Source organism: Hemitrygon akajei, chromosome 6, assembly GCF_048418815.1.
Source record: "Hemitrygon akajei chromosome 6, sHemAka1.3, whole genome shotgun sequence".
NCBI lineage: Eukaryota > Metazoa > Chordata > Chondrichthyes > Myliobatiformes > Dasyatidae > Hemitrygon > Hemitrygon akajei.
The window spans coordinates 176,690,910-176,718,317 of NC_133129.1; the positions used below are offsets into that span (position 1 = coordinate 176,690,910).

The following is a 27,408-nucleotide window of genomic DNA, read 5'->3' on the forward strand; positions in this document are numbered from 1 at the left end:
ACTGTGCGCCTCTGTCGGAGGTAATGTGGGCCGGTACACCAAAGCGGGACACCCAGGTGGCGATCAGTGCCCGGGCGCAAGATTCAGAGGTGGTGTCGGTGAGCGGGACCGCCTCTGGCCATCTTGTGAACCGGTCCACGATAGTCAGGAGGTGCCGCGCTCCTCGCGACACTGGCAGGGGGCCCACGATATCCACATGAATGTGGTCGAAACGCCGGTGGGTGGGGTGGAACTGCTGCGGCGGGGCCTTGGTGTGTCGCTGCACCTTGGCCGTCTGGCAGTGCATGCACATTCTGGCCCATTCACGGACCTGCTTGCGGAGTCCGTGCCAAACAAACCTGCTGGAGACCATCCGGACGTAGTGCGGATGGAGGGGTGCACCAAGTTATGAATAGAGTCGAAAACACGTCGTCGCCAAGGTGGCGGGACGACGGGACGGGGCTGGCCGGTGGCGACGTCACAGAGTAGGGTCCTCTCACCTGGGCCTACGGGGAGGCCCTGGAGCTGCAAACCGGAGACTGCGGTCCTGTAACTCGGGATCTCCTGCTGTGAGGATCTGCCTGCTGTGCCTCTGCCAGCGCCTCAAAGTCTACCCCTTGGGAAAGGGCGTGAATGTTAGGGCGAGAGAGCGCATCCGCCACGACATTGTCCTTACCCGAGACGTGCCGGACGTCCGTTGTGTATTCAGAGATGTAGGACAGATGGCGCTGCTGGCGGGACGACCAGGGATCGGACACCTTTGTGAATGTAAAGGTAAGTGGTTTGTGGTCCGTGAATGCGGTGAAGGGTCTACCTTCTAAGAAGTACCTGAAATGCCGGATTGCCAGGTATAGCGCCAACAGCTCCCAGTCGAAAGCACTGTATTTGAGCTCGGGTGGCCGCAGGTGTTTGCTGAAAAACGCCAGGGGTTGCCAGCGGCCCGCGATGAGCTGCTCCAGTACCCCACCGACTGCCGTATTAGATGCGTCCACTGTGAGGGCGGTAGGGACGTCCATTCTGGGGTGCACTAGCATCGCGGCGTTCACCAAGGCATCCTTCATTTGAATGAAAGCGGCGGCGGACTCCTCATCCCAGGTAATTCCTTGCCCGGACCGGACAGCAAGGCGAACAGGGGGCGCATGATCCGGACAGCTGAAGGGAGGAAGCGGTGGTAGAAATTGACCATACCTACGAATTCCTGGAGGCCTTTGATCGTGGTGGGTCGGGGGAAATGGCGGACCGCATCTACCTTAGCGGGCAGAGGGGTTGCCCCGTCTGTGGTAATTCTGTGGCCCAGGAAGTCAATGGTGTTGAGCCTGAACTGGCATTTGGCCAGGTTGATTGTTAGACTGTAGTCACTCAGCCGGGCATAGAGTTGTCGGAGGTGGGACAGATGCTCCTGACGACTGCTGCTGGCTATGAGGATGTCGTCCAAATAGATGAATGTGAAGTCCAGGTCGCGTCCCACCACGTCCATCAACCGCTGGAACGTCTGTGCGGCATTCTTCAGGCCGAACGGCATGCGGAGGAACTCAAAAAGGCCGAACGGGGTGATGAGAGCCGTTTTGGGGACGTCGTCCAGATGCATCGGGATTTGATGGTATCTGCGGATGAGGTCTACCTTGGAGAAGATCCATGCGCCGTGCAGGTTTGCTGCAAAGTCCTGAATGTGCAGCACAGGGTAGCGGTCCGGTGTTGTAGCCTCGTTCAGCCTGCGGTAGTCGCCGCACGGTCTCCAGCCCCCTGTCACTTTGGGCACCATGTGCAGGGGGGAGGCCCATGGGCTGTCGGACCGCCGGATGATCCCCAATTCCTCCATCCTCTTGAACTCCTCCTTCGCCAGTCGGAGCTTGTCCGGGGGAAGCCGCCGAGCACGGGCGTGGAGGGGTGGTTCCTGGGTCGGGATGTGGTGCTGTACACCGTGTCGGGGCATGGCTGCCGCGAACTGCGGTGCCAGAACCGATGGGAAATCCGCCAGGACCCTGGTGAAGTCGTTGTCGGACAGGGTGATGGAGCCGAGGTGCGGGGCTGGCAACTGGGCTGCACCCAGGGAGAACGTCTGAAAGGTCTCGGCGTGAACCAGTCTCTTCCTGGGCAGGTCGACCAGTAGGCTGTGAGCCCGCAAGAAATCCACACCCAGAAGCGGTTGGGCTACGGTGGCCAGTGTGAAGTCCCATGTGAACTGGCTGGAGCCGAACCGTAGCTGCACCGGACGGGTGCCATAGGTCCTTATTGTGCTGCCGTTCGCGGCCTGCGGGGGGGGACCCAGCGCCCTGCTGCGGGTGTCGTAACTCGTCGGAGGTAAGACGCTGATCTCGGCACCGGTGTCGACCAAAAACCGGCATCCCGACCTGCTGTCCCACACATACAGGAGGCTATCCCGATGGCCAGCCGCCATAGCCATCAGCGACGGCTGGCCCTGGCGTTTCCCAGGAACTGGCAGGGCGGGCGACAACGGTGGGCTTCTGCGCCCCACCGCTGGTGGTAGAAACACCATTGCTCGTTGGGCTCCACACCCTGGCCTCTGGGTTTAGCGGGCTCTGCGGCCGGGCCTGGACTGGTTTGCTGCTGGGAGTGTGGCCGGGTGATCAGTGAGATGGACGCCCCACTCCCCTTCTTGGCGTTCCACAGCAAGTCCGCCCGGGCTGCCACCTTCCGGGGGTCGCTGAAATCCGCGTCGGACAGCAGCAGGCGTATGTCCTCGGGCAGCTGCTCCAGGAATGCCTGCTCAAACATGAAGCAGGGTGTGTGCCCGTCGGCCAGAGACAACATCTCATTCATTAAAGCCGATGGAGGCCTGTCTCCCAAGCCATCCAGGTGCAGTAAACAGGCAGCTCGCTCACGGCGGGAGAGCCCAAAAGTCCTTATGAGCAGGGCTTTGAATTCCGTGTACTTGCCGTCCGCCGGGGGAGACCGTACGAACTCCGCGACCTGGGCCACTGTGTCCTGGTCGAGGGAGCTCACCACGTAGTAGTAACGGGTGTCCTCTGAGGTTATCTGCCGAAAGTGGAATTGGGCTTCTGCTTGCTGAAACCATAGGTGAGGTTGTAGCGTCCAGAAGCTTGGCAGTTTCAAGGACCCGCATGAACAGATGCGGTGTCGTTCATCTCCGGTCCAAAAACGTTTGGACCGTCGGGGTCACCAATTGTAGCGGTGTGCAACACGCAGCGCTAAAATAACGACACGGAGTCGGTAAACTGCAGTCAAAGATAAAGTTTATTCCAACTTCACAGCCTTGCTTTAAAGCCTCTCTCCCCCGCCGGATGCCTCGAGAGGCACGTACTGAAACCCCCTCAGGCTTTCTCCCTTTGTTGCCGACCTAGCCTTTGTGCCTGCACGCTGGCTAATTGTCAGCCAGTTCGAGTGTGCTAGTAATTGGGTCGCCACAACACATCCAAAAAAGTGAAAGACATTTGAGATTAACTGTCAAATGTACTTGGGTGCAAGCTAAAAGTGGGTGGTAATGGAAGATTTAAAAATATCGGTCAATAGATTCTGCTGATAGCTTTTGCAAAATAATTTTTGACAACTTCTGTCCAAAAACTGGCATTATTTTAGCAATAGCAAAATCAAAACTTGCATGTATTTCAATGTGCAGTGCACATCATAAAAATGTTGAGGGAGAACTGACAGAAATGATTGAATGAAAGAAGCAGATCTTTTTATTTCTTGCCTTTTTGCAAAAGAAGATCTTTTGCAAAAGATCCATAGATATGCAAAGTCCAAGCTACTGGCTTAGAAAATTATGTTTTTCAGCAGTAGTTAAGTCTACAGTAGCTCAGTTTTTGGAGTAAGAATAACATTGAAGTTCTTAACCTTATTAAAGAATGTAGGATGCTGATTTCCAGTGCCTATACATAAAAGGTGTAAATCTAGAGTTGCTGTCTGAGTTGTGGTCCTCCAAGAGTTTTGGTTCCTCAATGACAGTCCTAATGAAGGTCTCAGTCTGAAACACCGATTATTTATTCTTCTCCCCAGAATCTGCCTGACCTGCTGAGTTCCTCCAGCATTTTATGTGTATTATTCTCAATGACAGAAAGTATTCAAGTACATGGAATGCACGGAGCTACAATATTTTACCCATGAAACAAGCCAGAAAATGAAGAGCTTCTAGCAGAGTAAATTTTTAAAAAACTACAAAATATATCTAAAAATGATAATTGAAGTTTCTTCAGATTTGTACATATTGCAAGAGACTTTATATCTCTAAACATTTTTGTTTGCTTTTTGAATCTAATATATCATCATTCGGTGTATATTTTTCTGCTCATTGTTTAGCTTTCTATACGGGATTTAGTTTGAATTAAATGTTCTAACTGGAACTGAATTGTTTAGTCATCATGCTTCAGAAAGGATTCTTATGTGTAATTGGTTCTGGTGGAACTCCATTCGCACGGATCCCCTGTGGATAAGCATCACATTCACATTGCTCTGGATTTCTTTGCACTCTGCACTGCAGAACAAAGGAACAAAGAATCTTGAGCAAGTGCCAAGTTCTTTCATACTGTTTGAAAAATCAATCCACCCATCAAGTTTACAGATACTGAACGAAACAAAGGGTTAAAATCACCACAAGGTTAATGCTTGTACTCGAAAGCCCCTTCAACTTTTCAGACAGTTCTTGGTAAATTTGCAATGTATTTAATCTCTGTTTATTCTTTATATCCTTTAATTATGTTCCGGTAAGATGGTGGCGTGCTCAGTTGCAGCAGCCTCTCTGGACCAAACAAAGGTATAATTGTTCCTCCTTTACGTTCTTTTACTGATTGCAAGACACTGCTGGACATTAAAAGCATCAAGTAATAATGTCAAGTTGCACGATAGTGGTAGAGATGGATTTGTTGTGTATCGTGTTGCTGCTGCTTGCTACAGCATCCTAAGGAAGAAGGCATTAGAGGCAGTGTGTGGCCCAACAAACGGTGCAAATGTTCCTTCTCGTGGGCGCTTTTCTTGGGATTACGAGGCTCTGTAGGACATTGGTAATGTAAAATAGTGCAAGTCCAGTTCACTGGTTCATTGGCGAGACCGACGGTGGGGATACTGGGTTGTTGAGTGGTCCAGCACCCCCCCCCCCCCCTCCACCCCAATCAGTGCTGCCCTCCATTGTTCACTTGGTGAAAGAAGAGTTAGATTGCATTTGCCTGTAGCTGAACAAGTGCAATATGAAGAACTTGGGCTTGTGTGTCCAGGACAACATGCCATGCAGCATCAATCTACAGGCCATGACACTCAGGGACTAGAGCTATATTATTATTTATTTTGTGACTGCGCATTTTACTGTTACTATTTTTTTGCTGTGTCTGACTGTTAGTACGGTGTTTTGCATATTGGCCCCAGAGAAACGCTGTTTCATTTGGCTGTATCCATGTGTATAGTTGAATGACAATTAAACTTGAATTTCAATTTGATTTTCTCAGTTCCTTGCTTCAGTTCGTCCTGTTGCTTCATAATTCCAGCAACCAATTAACCTACCAAACATGTCCTTCTGAGGTGGAGAGAAACCCATTCTAGCCCCATGGGCTCCTTAAACTTTTAAGATGCTTGGTAAATTTAGAATTAAATTAATCCTTATTTATTCTTTGTGTCCTTTTATTCTCTCAGTTCCCATTCTAGCCCCATGGGTTTCACCCCACATCTGAAGGACATGTTGTTCAAGTGCTTAATTGGATGTTATAAGTTGCCCTTAGTGTAGATGGGGAGTAGTAGAATTGGGAAGTTGAAGGGCACGAGAGAGAATAGGTTCTGGGAAATTAAAGTGTCAATGATAAGGTGACTCTCCATTGAATGGAATTACTCTGAGAACTGGTTTGAACAAAATGAGCCAAATGGCTTCCTCCCATGTTGTGAGAAAGTATAAAAGTATTTAACAAAGAGTCAGAATTTTTTGTGGTTGTCTGAATATGATGAATTGAGCTGCGGTTATCTTTATCACATCACATAATTTCACTTATCTCCAGGGTGCAAAACATTATATTTCTCTGGAGCAAAGTAATTGAACATTTAATCCTGTAATTTGGTCTGCTTCCTGCTGCATCCAATTTCTTGCCAATGGTTTTCTTAGAGCCTTGGTTGTCATCAAATCTGAAGGAAAATCTTTATATCCAATCAATTTCCCTCTTGTATTTACTTCTGTTTGTTATTGGACTTGTATTTCGAGTCAAAAAACAGTGCAGAAAATATTCTTATAGAGGGAAATCGAGAACTAGGGAGCACACGCATTAAAATAAGGGGTTGCCCATTAGATCAGGCTTAATATCCCCAGCATATGTTGTGAAATTCGTTAACTTTGCAGCAGCAGTACAATGCAATACATGATAAGCGTAGTAAAATAATTATATGTATGTGTGTGTGTAAGATAGTTAAATTAAAAAATAGTGCAGAAACAGAAATAATAAAAAGTAAGGCAGATGTAGAGATGAAGTAAAACTTTTCTCTTAGAGTAATGAGCCTTTCAAACTACCCTCCTCGCAGAATAGTGGAAGCAGAGTGGTTGATTATTTTTAAGGCAAAAAAGGATGAGTGGATAGATAGTTATTTGGTAAGGGGTGAAATTCTGGATAGGTTGGACTATAGAGTTGAGCTTGCAATTAGATTTGCCATGAACTTATCAAATTGTGAATCAGGCTTGAGGGGTCAACTAGCCTGCTGGTCCTAATTTGTATGTTCAGATGTAAACAATCATCTTGAAGCAAACAAGACTTCTTTGTCCCCTTTCCACCTGGGTTCTTGGCTTCTCACAAGGATTTTTAGGTGTTAAATCTGCATTTTGCAGAGCAAGGTTCAGTTTATGTCTTGTTGATAGTCATTCACAAAATATTTCCACAGGCTTTAGATGGCAGGCTAGCTCTAATGTGGTGCTCGCTCCTCTACATCATCCTGTACAGGGGAACAGTATAATCTGTGTGTGAGGCTCTTCAATCAATAAACTGACCAAATTGCAATGCAAAATATAAACAAAAAAAGGCAAGTATAAATAAGATTTAAATAAGGTACAGAAAAAAAGTGAAAATTAGAAATTGTAGATTGTTATAAAGAAGAAAAAAAGAGACAGAATAATTAAAACTATTTAAACATCTGTACTCAGCAGCTGTGAAAGTCGGTGGGTTTATAGTAAATATAAGTTTGTACCTGAAATAGATCCACTCAGTAAATATCTCAAGTCCTGAGATGGAAAAAAAATTAGTGTTGTTTCAGAAGGAATGAACCCATTCCTTCTGTATAAAGCCCATAAAGTAATTTGTAAAATTACTTTAGAGCTGAGATCTTGGTTAGCAATAATTATTGCTTATTGTTTTTAAAAAATCATCATGTGCATGAGCCCATGTCAGTGAAATTATTGCAGTTATTATCTAGTTTGTGCAAAGCATGCAACGCAGTGCATTGTTTAATGGCACCAGCGACCACCAATTGGGGTCAATTCCCACCACTGTCTGAAGGAGTTTATGCAATCTCCCTGTGACCACATGGGTTTCGTACAGGTATTCCAGTTTTCTCCCACATTCCAAAGTTGTATGGTTACAATTAATGATTGTGGACAATTCATGCTGGTGCCAGAAGGGTGGCAACTGTCCAGCACGGTACTCGTTGATTTGTTTTGACACAAATGATGCATTTCACTGTATGTTTCGATGTTGCTTGTCTCTTGTATCCAACAATGACAGGAGATCTGTGCAGAAGAGTTTTTAAAGTGGAAAAGCAGTTACACTGGGGGTGTTCCACTCTCTCAACCTTGGAAGTCAGGGTCCAGTAGTATGAGTAGTTGTCACAAACTGGGGTCATCCTTGGACTTGTCATGCCCTTCGCTTTCTATGGAGCATTGCGGAACCACCTTCCTGGCTATTGGATCTCATCCACCCTGTCCACTGAAGCTCACTTCACATACTAGGACAGGGTATGAGATCCCTGTTACCCTCACTTGGTTTAACCCGCCTGTCAAGGCAGGATGAGACTGCTGTCGCATGTAAAATGCTATTTGGAGCCACAGGTGAAATCTGTGTCTAATAGGGCTCAAAGGTTGAGTGAGCTGCCCCAAAATTAACACAATCTCCTTCACTAGAGGAGCTACCCCTTCCTGGATACCCCATATACTCCATATTTTGATGTACGTGTGATAAATAAAGTTAATCTAATCTTTAAAAACACTTACTGTGGATGCATAAAAACAAGTTGCTGGAAGAATGTAACAGGTCAAATGGACATCATCTGTCAAGGCAAAGGGGTACCCTGCATCAGGATTGAATTGACAGTGGAGCAGTGGATATCTGACAACAGTTGATTTGAATATTAATTGTCTATATGCCATTGCCAGGTTCAGCTAATTTATCTCATAGTGATATAGATCACTAATAGCCTCATTGATCCTTGCAATAGTGATGCAGTAGGAGATGAATATCTAAACAGGTGTAGAGCAAACCCTGACGTTATATGAATGCCATTGGCGAGCACTTGATGGGTTTTTCCATAACCTGCAGACCAGTAGTTCATTGACTGATTGCTAAAAGAGAAGTATGCTTCAAAGTAAGATTTTTTTAGGTACTCCCATACAATACGAGATGCTTTCAATTGTTACGTATATGCAACCCTGTAAAACTATCAGCAGCAATAGAACACACCTGGAGTCTTGTTTTGCTGTTAACAAATCACTAGTTTATTAGTAACTACGTAATATAGTAATTTAAACCAGGTAAACTAAGAGTTAGCAGTGTTATGCACATATAGATGTAAAAATAAAGTTCCCAAACTCATTGAGGCTCAGGTGGCAAGAGTCACAGTCTTATGATAGTATGTAAGAAAGTTCAGTTCAATCCACAGAATTGTTATTGTTGGTATAAGAGAGATATTTGTAATCCAAATAAACAGGTGTCGCCGGTCTTCCCATTGTGCTCCGAATCCTTCAAGTTAGCCAAATGTGACTCCACTAAGGGTACTGTCTTCAAGTGGTAAAACTACTAACCCAGGCAAGGGTTAAACACACCGTTAGTTCTCACAGGGTCACCCTCACATGCACTGTGACAGCCACTGATCTAGTTCCATGACATACGAAGTAACTCCAACAGTGATTTGCCACAGGGGTGCCTTCTTCAGTGAAATACCATATCCAGACAAGGGTAAACACACAAGTGGTACTTACAAAGGTTTCCCTCTCACCAGAGAACCCACTCCTGTGGATTAACTATGTAAGAATCACACTTCCATATTCGAATGGAATCAAACTCATCCTTACGGGCTACTTGGAGAGAGTCCAAACAGTGATCTCTTTGTCACTAGGTTTCTTCTGTTTCAAACCTTCCTCTCCTCTCCTCTCTGCAACCTTCTTCTAGTTGCAGCACTTGTGAGAATCATTTATCAATACTCTGGATCGATCTCAACTCACCCCTTTGGGCTACTGAAAGTTTAAGCCAATGACCCCACTCACTGGTGTCTTTCATTGACCGAAAACATTTTGAATCTTGACTGTGTGTGTCTCTATATCCTTGTATATTCAAAACAAGCTGCAGAAAAAATGTAACCATTCATTGTCCATCAAATAACTCCACCTCTCTCATCATAGTAACCGAGCAATTTTGTAGTCAGTAGAAATCCAACAGTATCCAAAAGTCGGTCTCATTCTCTCAGTGTTTTAAAGTGACAGTCCACAGAAAAAATGAACCCTAGGGGTATATAACAAAATTGTGACAGTCTTTTGCTCCACCCTGGAGACTTAGTATTTCAAATCCCCTCTCACTGGAACGAATTGCTGTCTGCTTGCAGCTTCAGTGGAAACACTAGAGATCAGCATTCTTTCCATCTCTGTGTATCTGTCCATCAGATCTCCACCAAGAGAAGATTCATTTGTTGGCAGCTGTAAACATGCATCAATGCAAACTTCATTTTCTTTACTATTACCCCATGCTGACCCACAAAACTGAACCAATCAACTTCCCTTAAAATCATTGAGGGATACATGTCATAGGGGCATAGCATAGAAATGGGTCCTTCAGCCCACTGAGTCTGTGCTGTTCATACATTTACATTAATCATGCTTTATTCTCACTACATTCCTGTTAACTCTTCCCAGGAATAAGCAACATTGCTTGATTTATAATCCAAGATTATTGAACGTAATCAGGTGTGGTTTGGTGACCAACAATCTCATCTGTGAATTGGGAAGGCTGTGTCAAGACCTGCTCCAAGTACTTTGTCAGCTGAAAGCTTGGAGGTTAAATGATCAAATCCATAAGCCTGGATTACCACTCCAGAGATGAGAAAATCTGCAGATGCTGGAAATCCAAGCAGCACACACAAAATGATGGAGGAACTCAGCAGGCCAGGGAGCATTTATGGAAAAGAGTAAACTGTCGACATTTTGGGCCAAGACCCTTCATGGGGACTGAAAAAAAAAAGGGAAGTCAGAGCAAGAAGGTTGGTGGGGGGTAGGAAGAAGTACAAGTGATAGGTGAAAGGTGAAACAGGGAGTGGGGAAGGAATGAAGTAAAAGCTGGGAAGTTAATTGGTGAAAGAGATATAGGTCTGAAGAAGGAGGAATCTGAAAGGAGAGGGTAGAAGGCCATGGAAGAAAGGGAAGGGGAAGGAGCACCAGAGAGAAGTAATGGACAGGTAAGGAGATAAGGTGAGAGAGGGAAACGGGAATGGTGAGGATGGGGCAATGACTAGAAGTTTAAGAAATGGATGTCCGTGCCATCAGGTAGGAGGCTACCCAGACTGAATATAAGGAGTTAATACTATGTCTATTGCTTACCCTTTATCCTTATTGAATTTAATAATAATTTGGAATATGACACATTAAAAACAGCTAGTCTTAATGAAATGCCTGGATTGCTATAAAACCCCTTCTGGTTTACCAAACATCCTTTTGGGAGGAAACTTTCCATCTCTGCCCTATATGTGACAGCAGTGTAGTTGCCTCTGAACTGGCACTGGTGCTTGGCAATAAACGTTTGCCATAAACACGAGAAGTTCGGCAGATGCTGGAAGTCCAAAGCAACACACACAAAATGCTAGAGGAACTCAGCAGGATGTATGGAAATAAATAGTCGACGTTTCAGGCTGAGAAATTGCCATACACCTGAAAATGAACAAACAAAGCAAAATACTCTGCTGTATGACTGAGTACTTGCTGTTGTGGATGATATATTTCAAATGCACAAGATTCTGCTGATGCTGGAAGTCTTGAGCGACACACGAATTCTTGGTGGAATTCATCAGGTCCATAGATGCTACCTGATCTGCTGAGTTCCTCCACCATTTTTGTGTTTATTGACATATTTCAGATGATCCATAAAGCAAAGATCTTTCTGCTCTCTCAAGTGGTCATAAAAGTGCCCTGTGTGAATGTTTTAAAGCATAGAGGAGTTACCCTGATGCCTTGATCAATATCTATCCCTGTTTCAACATCCTCAGAAAGATTAGTTTTTTTCTATCACAGTATCTGCTGAATTTGTTATATGCAAATCATTATTTCTCACAAAATAGCTGTTTTTTGGTTTGAAATTATTTCATTTATAAAGTGCCTTGGGACATCCTGAGTTCATTAAAGGTGCTGAGAATATGTCCCCATAAATTGCAAAAACTTCCTACTATTCTGCAATGGACATTAAGGAATCCTGTTGGTAAATTGTACGTTGCCACAGTGACACTTCGCATTTACCTGAATCCACTACTAGTTTACAGAGGCAATCTTCCTCCCTTCTGTTCCATTCTGAGAAGGTGCTTTGCTTTCAAGAAATGTCAAACCAAGACCTTTTTGTATGGATCTGTAGAAATGTTCAAGAGCAGTGTTTTTTTTTAATATGACTAATACTTAATCATCACACAATATCCCAAATACACCCTTAACCAATTGTAGTTTAGGAAACTTTCTGTGTATTAATAGGCTGAAAGTGATGTAAGTTACTTCAAGTCAACGTAGTGTCATGAAAACAAAATTGTTTAACCATATAACCATATAACAATCACAGCACGGAAACAGGCCATTCCGGCCCTCCTAGTCCGTGCCGAACTCTTAATCTCACCTAGTCCCACCTACCCGCACTCAGCCCATAACCCTCCACTCCTTTCCTATCCATATACCTATCCAATTTTACCTTAAATGACACAACTGAACTGGCCTCTACTACTTCTACAGGAAGCTCATTCCACACAGCTATCACTCTCTGAGTAAAGAAATACCCCCTCGTGTTTCCCTTAAACTTTTGCCCCCTAACTCTCAAATCATTTATGGTAAATGTGCTAGAAATCTTTGAGAACATAATATGGTGAATAAAGGGAAGAAGTAGATATAGTATATATGCAATTTGCAAAAGGGAATCAACAAGGTGTAATTTAAAAGGTGGAGTTCAAGACCACTAAGACAGGATTTGGAGGTAATATACTGGCATCGATAGGGGAAGAGCTTACTTACAGAAGAGGAGCTGGGATAAATGGATTGGCAGTGAATGCCTGGTGCAGTGCCCTGGAAAATCAGTGCTGAGTCATGGCTATTTACAGTCAATATTGATGACTTAGATAAAGAGCCAGTTTACTTCAGTCAGTGTTGTTGCTGACATAAAAATAAGAGGGTTAACAAGTTGTCAGGGGGAACAGTGAGCTAAAGATCGATTGTGTGAATGTGTAAGAAGTTGGCAGATAGAGTATGTGGAAAAATGTATGGTTATTCACTTCAAATGGAAGAATGAAAAAGCAGGCTATTATTTAAATCAAGCAAGGCGACACAGTTTTCAGCATCGAGGGATATGGGAATCCCAGTACATGAAATACTAAAGGTTAACATGCAGATAGAGCAGGTAATTAGAAAATCTAATGGAAGTTATGATGGAACTTTGCCAGGTGCTAGCATGATCACATTTGGAGTGCTGCATGCAGTGCTGATCTATGCAATTATACAAAGACGCACTTGATTTGAAGTCAGTGTGGAGAAAGTTCACTAGATTGATATCCAGAATGAAGGCAGTGATGTATGAAGAAAGGTCGAGCAAGTTGGGCTATACTTATTGGTGTATAGAAGAATAAAAAATTATCACATGAAATGTATAAGATTCTAATGGTCTTATCATCTATACTGCCAGGTGTTTGCATTGACTATAATTTAAAATAAATGAGTACTAACATGCACTCTTGAAACTTCTGTCAAATGTACAAATCTCATCTTTTGAGTCTTGGAGTGATATAAGACTATAACACTTACTGAAGAATTGAACCTATATATTCAATTCTGTTTGAACTGTGCAGTTGAGATGGGCTTCAAATAAAACTTTTAAATTTCCAGACTGAAATGATCATCTGTGTCATAACTCTCTGCAATTTTGTGTAGTCATGTGTGGAGCAGTTGCCATACCAAGCTATGATCCATCCAGATAGGATGCATTCTGTAATGGATTGAAAAATTGGTTTTATGACAATTGCCTTTCCCTCAATGTCAATAAAAGAACTGGTCATTGACTTCAGGAAGGGGCACAGTGCACATACTCCTGTCTACATTAAAAGTATTGACATTAATAGTGTCAAGTTCCTGGGAGTGAACTCTACCAGTAGCCTGTTCTGGTGCAGCTATGTTGATCCATTGGCCAAGGAAGCTTACTAATGTTTCTACTTCCTCAGGAGGCTAAAAAAAAATGGTCACTGTACAGATCTCCCAACATCCAACATCTACTCTTACCCATTTTTTAATCTATGCACCATAGAAAGAATCTCAGCTGGAAGCATAATGGGTTGGTATGGCAACTATTCTGCACATGACCACAAGAAACTGAAACAAATTGTGGATGCAGCTCAGTGTATCATAAAAACCAGCCTCCCATCTATAGACTGTCTATACTCACTGCCTCAGTAAAGCAGCCAGCATAATCAATGACTCCACCCACCCCAGACATTCTCTTTTCTCCCCTGTTTCATTGGGAAGAAGATACAAAAGCCTGAAAACACATACCACTAAACTTAAGGACAGCTTCTGACTCACTGTTCTTAGACTCTTGAATGGATCTCTTGTACGATGATGGACTCTTAACCTCACAATGTATTTTATTGTGATCTTGCACTTTATTGTTTACCTACACTGCTCGATCCAGTGACAGGCCGCCCCCGAGCGAGTTCTCCATCTGTGCCGGGTTGATGTCGAGCTCGCAACTCTGCCTCATAAAAAGCACTGCCACTCTGCACAATGTAGTCTTCCTTGGACCACGAGAGACAACCATATATATACACTGCATATTATCTGTAGTTTTTACACTTCATTCTGCGTTGTCATTGTTTCGCTCTCAGTGCGCTACATAGTGATTTGATCTGTATGAACAGTATGCAATACAAGCTTTTTACTGGAGCTTAATACATGTGACAATAATAGACCAATACCAAAAATGCGCGTTAGTGGGAGAACTTTTGCTTGCTCTATAATAGGGAAAGACATCAGATGATATGCTTCTGGTAGAATTCATATCTCTGTCTTCAAATTCTTCTGTAATAGACATCCAAAATTTGGCATCCAACACCTACACTTAACTATTTTTTTTAATCAATGCACCATAGAAAGAATCCCAGCTGAAAATATAATGAGTACCTTTGGTACCTTTCCTGTCATTAAGGATGATTTAAATATTTCTTCTAGGACCCCAACAATTTCTGTAACTTCCTCTAGCTCTACCTTCATTCAGTATCCCTTGCTTCTCCAGTTCTGGTTGTTTGGACAGTTGCTTGTGCTCTTTCAGCCTTGCTTACATCTTGCCTGTAGGTAGGTAACCAAATCTGTACATACTACTCCAAATTAAGCCTCACCAATGTCTTAACAATTTCAACATAAAATCCCATTTTCTGTACTCAGTGCACTGAGTTATGAAGGCCAATGTGCCAAAAGCATTATTTGTGACCCTATCTACCTGTGACGCCACTTTCACCAAATTATGGACCTGTATTCCCAAACCCCTTTGTTCTACCACACTCCTCAGTACCCTACTGTTCATTGTGTAAGACCAAAGTGCCAAACTTCACACTTGTCTGCATCAAATTCCATCTGACATTTTTTAGTCCATTTTTTCCAGCTGGCAAATTCCTCCGCACGCCATCATAGCCTTTCTCACTGTCCACTACACTACCAGTCTTGGTGTCATCTGCAAATTTGCTGATCCAGTTGACCACCTTATTATCATCTAGGTCATTGATATTGATGACAAACAACAAAGGACCCAGCACTGATCCTTGTGATACATAACAAGTCAGAGAGGCCACTATCTACTGCCCTTCTCTGACTTGTCCCACAAAGCCAATATCTATTCCAGTTTACTTCCTCACCTTGAATGCCAAGCAACTGAACTATTTTAACCAACCTCTCATGCAGGACCTTGTCAAATGCCTTTCTAAAGTCCATGTAGAGAACATCCACTATCTTGCCTTCATCCACTTTTCTGGTAACTTCCTTGAAAAACTCTATAGGTTTGGTTAGACATGACCTACCATGCACTAAACCGTGCTGACTATCCTTAATCAGTCCATGTCTATCCCAATAATCCCAATAATAATATATCCAGTCATATATATCCAGTAATAATACCTTCCAATAGCATCCCACAACATGTCAGACACACTGGTCTGTAATTCCCTGGTTTATGTTCAAAGCCTTTTATAAACAGCAGAATGACACTGGCTATCTTCCAATCCTCTGGTACCTCTCCTGTTGCTAAAGATGATTTAAATATTTCTTCTAGGTCCTGGCCATTTCTGCACTTGCCTCCCATAGGATCTGAGGGAACACCTTGTCAGGGCCTGAGGATTTACCCACCTGATTTGCTCCTCTGTAATCTGTACAGGGTTCATCATGTTGATGCCGCTTTATCTCCCTTCTATAGACTCTGTGTCCGTGTAAATTCAGATGCAAAAATTTATTCAAGATGTCCCCCATCTGTTTTGGCTCCACACATGGATACATATGTAAAAAACTAAATCAAATCAATATTTGGTGTGACTGCCCTTTGCCTTTAAATTGCATCAATTTTCTTGGTTACTTTGCCATGCAGTTTTATTAGAAAATCGGCTGGCAGGTTGTTCCAAGCATCTTGGAGAAAATGCCACTGTTCTTCTGCAGACTTTGGCTGTCTAGCTTGCTTTTGTCTCTCCAGGTAATCACAGACAGCTCAATGATGTTGAGATCAGGGCTCTGTGGAGGCTGTACCATCTGAAGCCATATAAAAGAATCTAGGGTGCCTAAGACTTTTGCACAGTACTGTATATGCATCATTTTGCATTCTCCACTGAGCAGTAAACTCATCAATAAAACTCTTAAAATCTTTTTTAATCATATTTGTTAACAGTCTGCATGGGCATTTGATATCTCTGTACAACTTCATTAAAAGTAACAAAAAAAATCCCTTCCTTTTACACCTAAACATCTGAAATTCACTTCCTCAATTTCTCCTTGAAGATGGTTCTCAAACTTACCACTCTGGCCCAATCTTTGTCTTATTTCATCATGTTACATTTGATGTGTAATGATAGATAGATAGATAGATAGATAGATAGATAGATAGATAGATACTTTATTCATCCCCATGGAGAAATTCAACTTTTTTTCCAATGTCCCATACACTTGTTGTAGCAAAACTAATTACATACAATACTTAACTCAGTAAAAAAATATGAAATGCATCTAAATCACTATCTCAAAAAGCATTAATAATAGCTTTTAAAAAGTTCATAAGTCCTGGCGGTTGAATTGTAAAGCCTAATGGCATTGGGGAGTATTGACCTCTTCATCCTGTCTGAGGAGCATTGCATCGATAGTAACCTGTCGCTGAAACTGCTTCTCTGTCTCTGGATGGTGCTATGTAGAGGATGTTCAGAGTTTTCCATAATTGACCGTAGCCTACTCAGCGCCCTTCGCTCAGCTACCAATGTTAAACTCTCCAGTACTTTGCCCACGACAGAGCCCGCCTTCCTTACCAGCTTATTAAGATGTGAGGCGTCCCTCTTCTTAATGCTTCCTCCTTCCTCCCCAACACGCCACCACAAAGAAGAGGGCGCTCTCCACAACTGACCTATAGAACATCTTCAGCATCTCACTACAGACATTGAATGACGCCAACCTTCTAAGGAAGTACAGTCGACTCTGTGCCTTCCTGCACAAGGCATCTGTGTTGGCAGTCCAGTCTAGCTTCTCGTCTAACTGTACTCCCAGATATTTGTAGGAATATATATATGCACGAAACAAGTTGAGGCATTTTATTACAGCAAATACATTGTACAAAAGCAAATTATTAGTTCCCAATACATCTCAACATGAAGAACTTAGATAATACTTTTCAGTCTGTACTATGGATTGAATGTGTGCTATTAAGCATTGATCATTTTGCTTAAAGTTGTCTCTTGAACACATAAAACCATTGGTTGAGATGGCTGGGTCCATTCCAACAGGAAAGGAAAATCAGGCACCCAGCTACATTAGGATGACTTATTCTCTGTCTCCCTAACAACTTCATAAATTTATTCCATTGCTTTTATTATCTTATCTTAGTGGCATTTTAAGTTCCAAATGGGAATATGATGTGTTTATGCCATTTCCAAAATCTCGAATGTTAAGTTTCTGTCCTCCACATAACACCTTTACAAATATATTGCCTTAGTTATTTCTTTAGAGTAATAAAAGACCAAAAATAAATAACACTGAATTATGTGATTCCAAAACAAACATAATCCTTTGATAGTATTGGATTCACAAGTATAATATAATAAGCCAAAGACAATATGTCTCTTCATTCTAATATAGAAGATGATTCAGCTTTATTTCATACCCAGTAAGACTGTGAGTAGTCTTTAATCAATTCTGGTACAAAAGAACTAACTATGAGTCACAAAAGTTATTTTTTCTCATGCAAAGAGAAAAGATGTCAATGGCAATATTTCACCTTAACTCTGGCTTGCATTACTTAACCTTTGAATTCAGTATAAGTATGGCTGTGAACTGAAGTTGCATGCACGTCATCCATTTTAATCTGCATGTACTTGTACCTGAATTAGGTGTAATATTGATGGGAAAGAAAATGTACTCTCCACTCAATGTAATCATGCATAGTACTGGATTATTAGAACTGGAAAATAACCATTGGAAAGACAAGGATGGTAGCAGTTATGACTCGTGCACTTGAGTGATAAGAAGCTTAAATAAATCTCAGAACTCTTGTCATTTTTTATTTTATGTTTCCACTGCAGACCTTGGTCTTGAATGTATAATGGCTGCTATTTCAAATCTGCATGGTCCTATTTATGACTTCCAATTTTCTTTAAATTATTCCCACAGAACCTAAGAAGGAACTTGACGTTCAAGAGCCAGGAATGATCTGGAGAATGACTGGAGGTCTTTACAGCATGACAAAAGGAGCAGTGGGTGCCACACTTGGAGGTGTGGCTTGGGTTGGAAGCAAAAGTCTGGAGCTGACCAAAACAGCTGTGACCACAGTACCAGCGGCTGGTGTTGGCCTAGTGAAGGGAAGTGTGTCAGCAGTCTCTGTCGGTATTGGTGCTGTAGGCTCAGCTGTGGCCAGCAAGGTTCCCTTTACATCCAAAAAAAAGGACAAATCTGACTAAGTGAATGGTTTGTAGAGTATGTTTTCCTTATAGAAAAAAGCATCATGAGTTAAGTATACCTGGACATGTTTGGATACACCGCCATGGTATATGTTTTAATGGGCGACCAGTGAGATATGCGCTTTTATGAAACTTTGCTGCCTCCACGCTTCTCTCCCACCCCAGTTTCTCCTATGCTCATGCCATATCTCTTCACTCTGTATTCTGTCAAAGACAAACAGAGCAGTTGATCCCATTCTACACTGTCCACTGACAAGGTAAAACATTATGCTTCTGGGCTTCTGCTGGCAGCATAAGGATGGTCAAAGCTCCAGATCTATAAAGGACGTGTGACACCCGCAGTTAAAATGTACAAAAATGTTTTATTTGCGTGGTTGGAGGAGCAAAATAACAACTTATCAACATCAAAAAGAACTCCTTCCTACATGTATATATTTATTGGTTCTAGTAGTATTTTGTATGCTTGTTTTATTCATGTTAATTATAAAGGGGCTGATTTTCTGTTTCAATTTTTTGCTTTTTATCTATTTGGATTAGAACACATTGGGGTATATATATCGCTTCAAACATGGTGCAGAAAACTTTTAAATGTTATGTTGGGAACAATAAGTACATGGTTTTGAATTATTATTTAACAATGCAGCAAATCTTTTATTCTTGATCCACTGTGTTCCACTTTCACATGGCTAGCCAGGCTCGAATTGGGAGCCGTGTGGTACCGCAACACTGCAGTTTTGGTTACAGTTTACCATGAGTAGCCTGACTTCTCACTTTTCATTATTGTTAACTGCTATAAATGATATTGGTAGCAGACAGTTGTTACGACAGAATGTTGCTGTTTGCACCGTTTACTCTTTCTTTTGCTCCACGGTTACCTTTCCATCATTTTTCTGTACACCTGATATTTCTGTGGCAAGTTAATGTATTAAGACTGAAACAGGTAGTTGATTTCTGTTGACCAAATTGCAAAACATTTAGTTTTTGTCTATAATAGAACTATTTTTGCAAATATGACACCTGAAAGCTATGGATTAGACTGTAAGTCTGTATTTTAATGGAAATAAAGTTTAAAAAAATCTCAAAACAACATGAATGAAAATGTTTAGCTTTACACACTTCATATTTTCTTTGAAATATCAGTACATTTGCAAATACTGAGAAAGTCATATTTGCATTGATGGAAACATAGTTACCAGTAAACCTGGGATGTGGATCACATTGACATAAACATTAAAATATTAATAAAATGGATGAGTTCATCATGCAATTTGGGTAGTTAAGAGTAGATATTCTGTGACATTTTTTAAAAACTACATGAATAAATTTGGCCCAGTTGATTATCTTCATCTATAAATATCATTTAGAGTGGTTGTAATACAGACTAACTCCAAGAAATTAATTTAACCAGAACCTGTAATGGCTGCAGTGGCCTCATCAACAATTGTACTTGGAGAAGGTGATGTTCCTCCTGTCAAGCCACAGAATTCCGGCTGTCTATTGAATGAGACGTGCAAGCTATAAAATTAATTTCCAGACTACAGCTTAAAACTAACCATGTGTGCAGATGGTTACTGTGGAATGATACACAGTATACAGACCAGGAATAATATTGCTCTAGTTACCAATGCTGAACAAGCAACCAAAGTCATAGTTCAAATCCCAATATCATGTTACGTTTAATTCAATAAATAAAGTTATTTATGGGCTTGAGTCAGAAAATACATTTTTTTTTCAGAAAAGGTGCATGACTTTTCACTAACATTCTTCAGGGAACCTACCATCCTAACCTGATCAGGCAGTTAGTTCTTCATCGTGTGGTGGATTCTTAATGTTTGTATAGTAACTTGACATGCAACATATTTGTACAAAGCTTCATCTACAGCAAGAATGTGGGCATGCATTTTGCTCTTGAAGTTAACAAGCTGTATTTTGACCCAGCACTGGTTTCTCAACCGTGAAGGCTGCTTGTGATGGTTTGGAAGGAAACAAGACCTAGGTTTGAAGATTAAAATTCAGAGGCTGGAAGAGATTTGAGAAAGGGAGGGTTAAATGTATGTAAGTTTAAACACAATTGAGTATTCTACATTGGAGACCAGGATACCACTTTGTTACACCAAAGGCTTGCTTACAGACAACAGAACTGATGACCCAAGGTTAATGGAGCATTCAGAATGGGTGTCTTGGTCAAAGAGAATTAGTATGGTGAACTCTGAAAGTGAAATTGCACGATAGAGGAGGATGTGAAATCAATTGTGGGAGTAGAAAAAAAGCTTTAATCTTAATAGCTTCAATCTTCCAGATTTTATTTGTCAATCATGGATTATTTTATACTCAGTATTGGATAAGCTGTCCAGTAAAGCTGGTGCAGTGAAGGATCTGGTTATCAATTTTCTACTGATAATTTGCAAAGTGAAATCAAGCAGGCAGGAGGTGTCCAACTCAAAGTACAAGGCAGTGGCTACATTATTTCCTATAAGGGAAAACTGGAAGGGATTGCAGACTTTTAATGGGGGAAGTAGGGAGTATTTGCCCTAAAGAAGTTTATGTGATATCTTGGCAACTATCCCTGTAGGAAAACTGACATGTGACCCTCTGGGTCAATAAAATACAAAATAAGCACATTGTAAGCATCACTGCTGAATATGTCCCAAGCCTGGAAGTTATAGATGACAACAAAAATAAAACCGTGGTCCATATTACAGAAAGAACTAGACCTATCCTCCTTAATGGAAAAGAAACAATCCTCTAGAAAGACTTGATTGGTAAGAAAGGAGTAACACTATTTTACTTGAGGAAGTAACTGCAAGATCCCATGGCATCACACACAATCCAGGCAATAGCCCTTGTTAAACAATGTCATTTCAGTGAGAGACTGAAGGGATGCACACCTCAATCACCCCAAAATCAGTACCAATGACTGGTAGACCTGGGAACCACCTAGTCCTCTCTATTACCTGCTGCGCAATCTCCCTTGTTGACCAAGGAGCTGCTTCCCAAATTGCAATGTGGATTCTGTTGACCTGCTTTCCCACAAAATAATGATGGCAGTGGAAATATTGTGGTGAGAAAAACAAATTCAAAGGTGTCAAAAATAACTCTTAGAGCCATAAAACGCAGAAACAAGTTTTTTGACCCAAATTGTGCATGCCAACCAAATGTCTGTCTAAGCTAGTCCCATTTACTTGTGTCTGGCCCACGCCCCTCTTGGCCATTCCTATCCATTTACCTGTATAAATATATTTTTTAAATATTGTAATTGTATCCGCCTCTACAACTTTCTCTGGCAACTGTATACCTACCATCCACTATGTGAAAATGTTCTTTTTTTGGAGATCCCTGTTAAATCTTTCCCCTCTCACTTTTAACTCTATTTACTGTGTTTTTGGATTCCCCTGCCTTGGGAAAAAGACTGTCTATCCACCTTATCTGCACTCCTCAAAATTTATATACAGTATATCTCTGTAAGATCATCTCTCAACTTGCTACAGTCCAGGGAAATAAGTCCTAGATTCTCCTTGTAATCAAGCTCTCCAGTCCCAGTTATGTGCCTGTGAACTTTTTTTGAACTCTTTCCAACTTCATCACATTCTTCCTGTAGCTGGATGACGAGAACGGCACATAATACTATAAGCTTTTGAACCGAACCAACAGGAGTTATGATGACAATGACCAGCATGTCCATAAGCTAATTAATCATAAATGTAGGTTCCTTTAGATAGGGAATTCCATGTCCCAAGGGAACAGGCACTAAAGGATGAGGTCCAAAAGAAAATGATGTAAAGAATAGATAGTATTGAGAGCCATGGCATGTGGAAATCCTTCAACACGGCCTAATCTGATTACAGGCCAAACATATTAGTGTCCTGAGTTAATGAGATTCAGGCACAAAGAAGATTTTATCAAGGTCAGAAAGGCAGTCAGTGCCCACTGGAAGGAGCACTTGGTAGAATTCCTCCAGTGACTGTCCTTGACTCCATCCCACAGCAAATTATTATCTCTAACTTGTCTCCATCCCAGATTGGCATGAAAAGGCCAAGTCACCGAAAAAGACCAAGGAGTCTTATGCTATTAGTCACAATGCATTGTGGGGTATTTTCAAACCTGGATGCCCTCAGAAGTTCATCCCTTGCCTTTGTCTGCTACATGATGGTGTGCAAGCCAGGACATTAGCCACTGGATCCACAATAAACCCAAATATCAGTACAGCTTGATGTGGCATGGGGAAGCATCACCACCCCAAATGTGTCAGTTTTTCTCATTGTACACTGCACTGCATGTTGAAGAAGCTTCCAGCTGGAGTGGGGCTAATGCTTAGGCAAACAAAACTGATTCACATCACCTTCACTCCAGGTTGGTCCAGCTTAAGGTGTTGAGCTGCAGTGCACTAATACACTGGTGTATATATGCATTCCGAATCTAATCCAGGTAATTAACAACTTGTGCATATTATAGCTAACAAAAATAAGAACAAAGCAGGTCACCTAAATCTTAACATTGACTTATACCTTTTGGTATGTGAGAATGGGAACAGGAATTAAAAATGATAGAGCATTGGGAAATCCCACTGTTGGTGGATGGAGTGGAGGTGGCTGTCAAAGTAGTCCCCAATTTACGTCAGGTATCTCCAATGTAGAAAAGGTCGCATCGGAAGCACCAGATACAATAGTTGATCCCAACAGGTTTTCAGGTGAAGTGTTGCCCCACCTGGAAGGACTGTTTGTGGCCCTGAATGGAGGTGAATGGACAGGTGGAGCACTTATGCCACTTGAAGGGCTAAGTGCCAGGAGGGAGATTAGTGGGGAGGGAAGAATGGACAAGGGAATCACAAAAGGAGAATCCCTGTGGAAGGTGGAGAGAAGGTAAAAATGTTCTTGGTGGTAGGGTCCCATTGAAAATAGCGGAAGTTGCAGAGAATAATGTGTTGGATGTGGATGTACGTGGGGTGGTAGGTGAGGACTAGAGGAACTCGATCCCTGTTAAGGCGGCAGGAAAAGGGGAAGAGTGTGGATCTTAGAAATGGAGGAGATGCAGACGAGGCGTGCTGAAGAAGGAAGACATCTCTGATGTCCTGGAATGGAAAACCACATCCTGAAAACAAACGGTACAGAAACGAAGAAACTGATAAAAGGCAGTAGCATTTTTACAGCAGACAGGGTGGGAAGAGCTATAGTCAAGATAGCTGTGCAAATTGGTAGATTTATAAAAGCTGCCAGTAGACACGGACTGTTTGATCTGCTTCCGTCTGGTAGGCGCTTCAGATCCCTCCAGACTAAGACTAATAGGCACTGGAGAAGTTTTTTCCCTACTGTGGTCACTTTGCTGAACAGTTAACTGTCAGCTAACTATTACTTGGATTGCACTACCTGTATGTATAATCTATATTTTCATTTATATTTATCATTATTATTGTTATGAGCAGAGAGACAACATCTGCCAGAAGTAAATTCCTTGTATGTGCATAGGTACTTGGCGATTAAAGTCTGATTCTGATTCTGATCTACAGAGATGGAGTCAGAGAAATAGAGAAAGGGGAGAAAAGTGTCAGAAATGAAACAAGTGAAATTAAGCATAGGATGGAAGTTGGAAGCAAAGTTGATGAAACTGACAAGCTCAGCATAGGTACATGAAGCTGCACCAATGCAGTTGTCTAGCAGGAAGAATTGGGGAACATTACAAGAGAAGGCTTAGAACATGGGCTGTTCCATATAGTCAACGCAAAGGCAGGCATAGTTGGGACCCATGCAGGTGTTTAAGGCTACAGCTTGAGTTTGGAGAAAGGTGGAAGAGCCGAGCGTGAGAACTAGTTAATAGAACATAGAAACCTACAGCACATTACAGGCACTTCGACCCACAATGTTGTGCTGACCATGTTACCTACTCTAGAAACTGCCTAGAATTTCCCTAGTGCATAGCCCTCTAATTTTCTAAGCTCCATGTACCTATCTAAGAGGCTCTTAAAAAACCCTATTGTATCCACCTCCACCACCACCACTGGCAGTGCATTTAACATACTCCCCACTCTCTGTGTGAAAAACTTCGCTCTGACATCCTCCCTGCACCTACTTCCAAGCACCTTAAAACTATGCCCTCTTGCATTAGTCATTTCAGCCCTGGAAAAAAGCCTCTGGCTGTCCACACTATCAATGCCCCTCATCATCTTATACATCTTTTATCAGGTCACCTCTCATCCTCCGTCACTCCAAAAAGAAAAGGCCAAATTTACTCAACCTATTCTCATAAGGTATGCCCTCCAATCCAGCCAACATCCTTGTAAATCTCTCTGCACTTTCTATAGAATCCACATCCTTCCTGTTCTTCCTAGTTCTGCCAGTAAAAGGAGAGTGGTATAGGGACTGGATATCCATGGTGAAAATAAGGCAATCAGGGCCAGGGAATTGAAAGTTGGTGAGGAGGCTGAGAGCATGTGAAGTGTAGCGGATGGAGGTGGGAAGGACTGGACCAAGGGAAATAAAATAGAGTCAAGGTATGTGGATGTAAGTTCAGTGGGGCAGGAGCAGGCAGGGACAATGGCCCTACCTGGAAAGTCAGGTTTATGGATCTTGGGTAGGAGGTAGAAACGAGCAGTGCGGGGTAGGAGAGCTGCGAGTTTGGTGGCAGTGGATCAGAGATCTCCAGATTTGATGAATTTAGTGATTGTGCAGGAGACAGTGGCCTGATGGTTCAGAGTGGGGCCTTTTCCAAGGGGTGAGTATGAAGAGGTATCTTTGAGTTGCTGTATTGACCTCAGCAAGGTAGAGGTCAGTCAGCCACACTACAAAAGTACCCCCTTTGTACATTTGTTGGTAAGGATGGAGAGAGTGGAGGGCAATGCATTCACAGGGGGTAAGGTTCAAGGCGGAGAGAGGAGTGCTGAAGTCGAGCAGGCTGATGTCTCCTTGGCAATTCAAGATGAAAAGATCCAGAACAGGGTGTCCAAGAAGAGGAGGGTTGGAGATGGAAGAAAGGACCATCAGTGTGGTGTGAATTCTTGCCAAAAAAATGGGCTTGGAGAAGGAGGGAATGGAAGAAGAGCTCAGCATTATGAAACTCACTAAGGCACAGGTGACGGGGCAAACGTTCTGCCTCAGAGAGGAGAATGGAAAGATATGGCAGGGATTAGAGCCGGGAATGGAAGGGGTAGGAGAGTTGGTGGCCTCAGAGGAGAGGGGGGGTTGGGGTATTGAGGGAAGGCAGAGTTGGAGGAAGATGGAGGTTCTGAGGACCCAAGAACTGATAAGGAAGCTTGAGAGACCTAGGGTTGGAGAGCAGTAGATTTGAGATAATCCCTGATCCTTGCACTCAGGAGCAACAAGCCATCAAAGAATCTAATTCTCAGCCACAGAACCCCCTTTCTGATCCCCTAACCAATAAATCCCCTATCCCTACAGCTCGCCTTCTGTCCCCTCCACCAACTGTATCCAAAGCGATTTCTGGTGCAACCTGTCCCTTCTTTCAGGTGCCTGGAAGAGAGCCCAATGATCTAAAACTCTGAAGTGCTCACTCCTGCACCTGTTGCTGAGGGGTACTCTGCACAGGCTGCCTATCCCTTTTTTCTCTCCCGACAGTCATCCAGTTACCTGTGTTCTGCACCTTGAGTGTACCTACCTCCCCATACGCCCTGTTTACCAGCCCCTCTGCCTACCTAATGATCCCGAGTTTATCGAGTTCCAGTTCCAACTCCATAACACAGTCTGTTAAAAGCTGCAGCTGGATGCACTTCTTGCAAGTGTAGTCATCAGGGACACTGGTGACTTTCCACATCCCACAAGAGAAGATTCCCACTATCCTGCCAAGCATTCCCACTGCTCTAAATGTGCAATAAGAAAGAAAGAATAAATAATGAAGAATAAGAATCTACCTACAGACTTCACCTCCCCTCACTGAAGTCTCGATGAGCCAAAGCCCCAACTCCCCAGTCCAACACTGGTCCACGCAAACAATGGCTGCTCCACTTAAACTTAATTCTGGATAAAACGCTGATAGGTTTTAATATACTGTGTATTATAATTGATTGATCTGTATGTATTCTCCTTCCTCTGTTATACCTCAAAGTAATTTGAGGTAGAGCAGTCTGGACAACCTGTGCCATGGAGAATGGGGACAATGTCTAGTACTGGCTGAATTACCTGCAATCTCTAATGGTGATCCATCAGGCAAAGCCATGTTCATGCCTACAGAGAGGAAAAGAAAAGCTGGAGACAGCTGAATCACAACCTGATTTAATCTAAGATGTCACTTTTACTGAGATTTTGACGAGTTTTTTTAAGCCAATTATCTGAATGTCCCCTTAGCAATACTAGATCCAAATACAATGTAGAGAGAATTTCTTAATCTTTTTGTCGTAACCATTGTAAATGTCCCTGCAATTTTGAACCAGCATTTTTTTCTTTGACCTGAGCAGCTAATTTCTCTTGTTTCCACGAGTATTTTCAGCCTTTGGTGTTTTTTTTTAAGATTTCTAACATGTGCAGGTTTTGTTTTATGTGGGGAGATTTTTTTTCTTCTGGAATTTTATGTGGCTGTTGAAGTCTTCAGTGGAAAGGTGCATGTGTTGTATGGCAGATTGTCCATAATCTAAGGAAAATGAAGAACTGAAGGATTGTGTATTGCAAAAGATTTAGGACATTTCAAACATTGGTTCAAAAAAAAGCAAGTGGCAGAGGTTGGGTGATTGTCGAAAAGGGGGTGAAATGATATCCAGGTCAGGCAGGAAAGTAAATGTAAAGATATAATCAGATCTGTCATGAACTTATTGAAAGACAGAAGAGGCTCAATGGAGCGATTGGAACCCACAGAACACAAATCAATGCAAAACTACAATTCACAAACACGAGACAATCTGCAGATCAAGCAGCAGCTATGTAA

At 42.5% G+C, this 27,408-nt stretch overlaps 2 protein-coding genes across 9 annotated transcripts in view; one reads left to right on the forward strand and one right to left on the reverse strand.

The window, feature by feature from the left end:
• Nucleotides 1-19,642, forward strand: part of LOC140729710 (transmembrane protein 263-like) — a 298,254-nt gene extending 278,612 nt beyond the window's left edge. For all 6 annotated transcript variants that reach the window (XM_073049813.1, XM_073049816.1, XM_073049815.1 and 3 more), the window contains one exon: nucleotides 18,257-19,642. In XM_073049813.1, coding sequence (XP_072905914.1) covers nucleotides 18,257-18,543 — 287 coding nt within the window. In that variant the 3' untranslated portion in view covers nucleotides 18,544-19,642. The remainder of the gene's footprint in view (nucleotides 1-18,256) is intronic.
• Nucleotides 1-27,408, reverse strand: part of LOC140729709 (carbohydrate sulfotransferase 1-like) — a 94,099-nt gene that overhangs the window by 26,096 nt on the left and 40,595 nt on the right. The window lies entirely within an intron of this gene.